Raw genomic sequence first — 3,850 nt, forward strand, 5'->3', positions numbered from 1 at the left:
GCTTGTTCCCTTTGTACAACTGCCTTAAGTAGGGACTGATGAACCTGTCAGGATTTGCAAGGATCATTCTGTGGGGCAATGGTGTACACCGAGCCCCCCTCTCCAGGTGTCTTTTGAACTGTATGCACCCTGTGATCCCATAAATAGCTAATTTTCTGTCGTCCACAGAACCCAAGGTCTTGCACCAACACCAGCTGACCTTCCGCTAGAGGAGGGTCCCTCACCCCTTCATCGTGGCCGTTTTTCCTGCGATCTGCAGTCGCTCGAAGCCTCTCCCTGGCACCTTCAAAAACCAGCTGTAGCCGGGCTTGATGTTCACGAATCCACTCATGCACGGTGCCCGCTGTTGGCTCTTGGACTCGACCCAACAGGAAGTCAACTGGGAGCCTTGGCTCCTGTCCAAACATTAAAAAGAAGGGCAACTCACCCGTTGACTGGTGGGGAGTTGTGTTGTAAGAATACAGGAGCTGTGGCAGGCACACGCTCCAATCTCGCTTCCGGGAGACTGGCAGGGTTCTGAGCAAATCATGCAGGGTTCTGTTAAACAGCTCACACTGTCCATTACCTGCTGGATGGTAAGGTGTGGTGCAAGACTTCTCCACTCCACAGAGATCACAGAGTTGGTGTATGAGGGCGCTTTCAAAGCTCCGCCCCTGATCGGAATGTATCAGAGCTGGGACGCCAAATTTAGAGAACCATTCTGTGACCAGAACCTGGGCCACTGATGCAGCACGCTGGTCACGAGTGGCAACTGCCATGGTGTACTTGCTAAATACATCAGTCATGACCAGAACATTCTCAATGCCACTAGCAATGGCTTCCAGCACAGAAAAGTCCATGGCCACAAGCTCGTTTGGACAGGTAGCCAGCAGATGGGCCATGGGGGCGCGGGATGGAGGACAAGTGACTTTGGCCACCTAGCACCGCTCACACTGACTTCACCAGTCCGCCACCTGGGATGACATACCAGGCCAATAACAGCGTTGACGCAGCAGGTCAAGGGTCCTCTCTACCCCTTGATGTCCATGCTGCTGATGGATGGCTATTAACACTTCCCCCTTCAGAGAGCCAGGAAGCAAGATGTGCAGCACTGCCTCACACCCATCGTCACAAAGGATTCTCTCCTGTACAGGACCCCGTCTTGCTCGACCAGCCGGTTTCACTGTTGCAGCAGTGCAATTGTGGGTATTTATAAATTTTAACTTATAGATTGATTAAAAGAGTAACTTTTAATTATCAATCTCAACATAGTGAAGAAAAACAAGATGGACTAAAATTTGTTTCAAGAAAACCTGATATCAGCCTCTCAGAGACAGGGCCAAAAAAACTACAAGACCTACCATTGCCAGAGAGATAAGCGAGTACAGGACCATGGGGGGGTGCTCTCAGAGCAAGAAGAGACTCCTACAGGAAAAGGAAAGATGAACATTATGATTGAAATACAATTTCTGTGGAAAGTGGAGCCTGAAATATTCACAACTGCTGTTTATAAACCGTGATGTGCCTCCCACCAAAGAGGACTGTATGTCTATATGGCATGTAAAATCTAGGAATGGGGGGTTAGTGCAGATCTTATTTTATGCCATCATTGATATACATGTTCTACATTTGATGTATGTTTAGTTCAGGTTGTTATGTTAATTAATAAACATTTTGACATTTTGTCTTGTGTTTTATTTTACACTTAACAACAAAAATGTGCATGTTTGAAGTTGTGTTAAATACAATATTTCCAGAAAAAAGTATCTGCATCAATATCGGGAACACATGCCCTGATATTACTTGATATTGGATCGATACCCAAATACCCACTTGTACCAACAACTGCACCACCAAAAAGATGTTATACAGCCCAACCTTTATCTTTCTGTCAAGAGAAGACCTGAAGAACCCTTTCCTTCACATCAGAAATCATCTTTTGTCTTCCACTAGAGGGCGACATGGTCAAGTGGATGGGGCTCTCTTCCTGCTCTGTGTTCAACATTCAGTCAATAAGAAGTGGTGCTGTGAAGAGAACAATTGTCAGAGTGAATGTTGAACATCAGCTAGTTTCTCCTGTTGATTGAAACCTTGTTGTACAGATGGAACATTGGCTGTGGATTCTTCTTGCTGCTCTTTTCTTTGGTAAGACACAAAGATCAACATGTTTCCTCTTCAAACACTTCAACACATTACTGAGCTGTACATGAAGAGCTGTTCAAGCTGCTGATTGTTGTCCTTCGATCAATCATCTTTATTGATTCATCTCTTCCTCTGCATGTTCTGTTCTTCCTCAGAGTGTAAAGGAGAAGACAAAGTGATCCAACCAGGAGGAGAAGTCATTGCTGCTGAAGGAGACTCTGTCACACTCAACTGTACCTTTCAGACCAGTTTCACAGTGACCTCATATTTGTTCTGGTACAAACAAGAAGTGAACAGTTACCCAAAGTACATGTTGAAGCGTTACTCATCAACAGAAGATAATGCTCCAGAGTTCAAGATAAAAAAATTTAATGCTGAACTCAAAGGCAAATCAGTTCCTCTGACGATCCATAATCTTCATGTGTCAGACTCTGCTGTGTACTACTGTGCTCTGCAGCCCACAGTGACAGGAAACAGCAAAACTCTGTACAAAAACCTGCAGAACAATTCTCCTCACTATCTGAAAAAAAACAAAACGCTTGGGGAATACCTGCTACTACCACTGGAGGGCACTGTGCAACCGCCAGTTACATTTGATGCACAATGCTTAAATAACAGCCACTTGATGGCGCTCTCAGGCAGAAAAAAGATCCATGTAAACAAGCAGCAGTAATGTATCCTTCCACATGTACTGTATTTGACACTTTCATTTCCGTCTCAGCTGGTTAATAAGGACTAGAGGACTCAATCTGTTTTACCTTTCTGCAGATAAAGAAACAGACTGAGATAATCATCTGTGCTCCAGAGAAACTTAGAGAAAGTATTAGTTGTAAGTATTTTTTTTTCTAAAACCTACAAATCAAGTTAGGAATATTTTCTGTAATCCTTGTGCTATCCCAGGCATGTTCCCATTAAAAGTGGGGTCATCTGGACCACACTGAACTTTTTTTAAATGATTTTTTTATCTTCACTGATGTCCGTTGCTGACATAAAATCCTGTTCACCTTTGTCATGGGAGGGATCACACATCAATATATGGGTTGGGTCATCTGGACCCCATAAGAGAGCACAAAGGGTTAATATGAGCTTATACTTAACCTCTAATAGTAACATAATATCCATAACATGATCAGCATTTTAACACAATAAAAACATCACTGGAATCAAAGGTTTACTATACAAACCAGACAAAGACCATATCCACATGTTAATGTCCAGCAGGTCAGGGGTTGTAACTGCTGTAAAATCTTTGCAGTGGCTTCCTGTTGATACTTGAATGTTTTGTGCATCAATTGTGTGATACAGATAAACCTCTTTTGAAATACACTCAGAGAACAGAACTGATCAAAGTATTTAACCCAGAAAAACTCTAAAGCAGGTGGTGGGCACTCAGCTCAAACCACCCTGCCTTAACATTTGGTCAGATCCACAGATCAATCAATTTAATCCACAGATTAAAATCATGTGACAGAGTCACATGATTTTACATCCATGTGATGGAGACCTGCAAAGAATGTGACATTCTTTGCAGTGTTATGACATCCTCCTGCAGTCTGTGCCCTTATCGGAGTGTGTTAACTTCCTCTTTTTTACCTTTTAGTGTTTATTATATCATATATTATACTACATTTATTGTATTCATTTTATTTATTACTTTTTAACAGAATGCATCAAGGTCGTAAAGCAGTGGTACAGCAAGAATTTTCTAAATTTGAATGCTCCAAAAACA

General features: G+C 42.7%; 1 gene segment (V, D, J or C); it reads left to right on the top strand.

The window, feature by feature from the left end:
* Positions 1–2,074: 2,074 nt before the first annotated feature.
* On the top strand, positions 2,075–3,011 carry LOC118599887. The segment is given in 2 exon segments: positions 2,075–2,124; positions 2,277–3,011. Coding segments are annotated over 2 exon segments (561 nt in total).
* The last annotated feature ends 839 nt before the right edge of the window (positions 3,012–3,850 follow it).

This window comes from Oryzias melastigma, linkage group LG17, assembly GCF_002922805.2.
Source record: "Oryzias melastigma strain HK-1 linkage group LG17, ASM292280v2, whole genome shotgun sequence".
Lineage (NCBI taxonomy): Eukaryota > Metazoa > Chordata > Actinopteri > Beloniformes > Adrianichthyidae > Oryzias > Oryzias melastigma.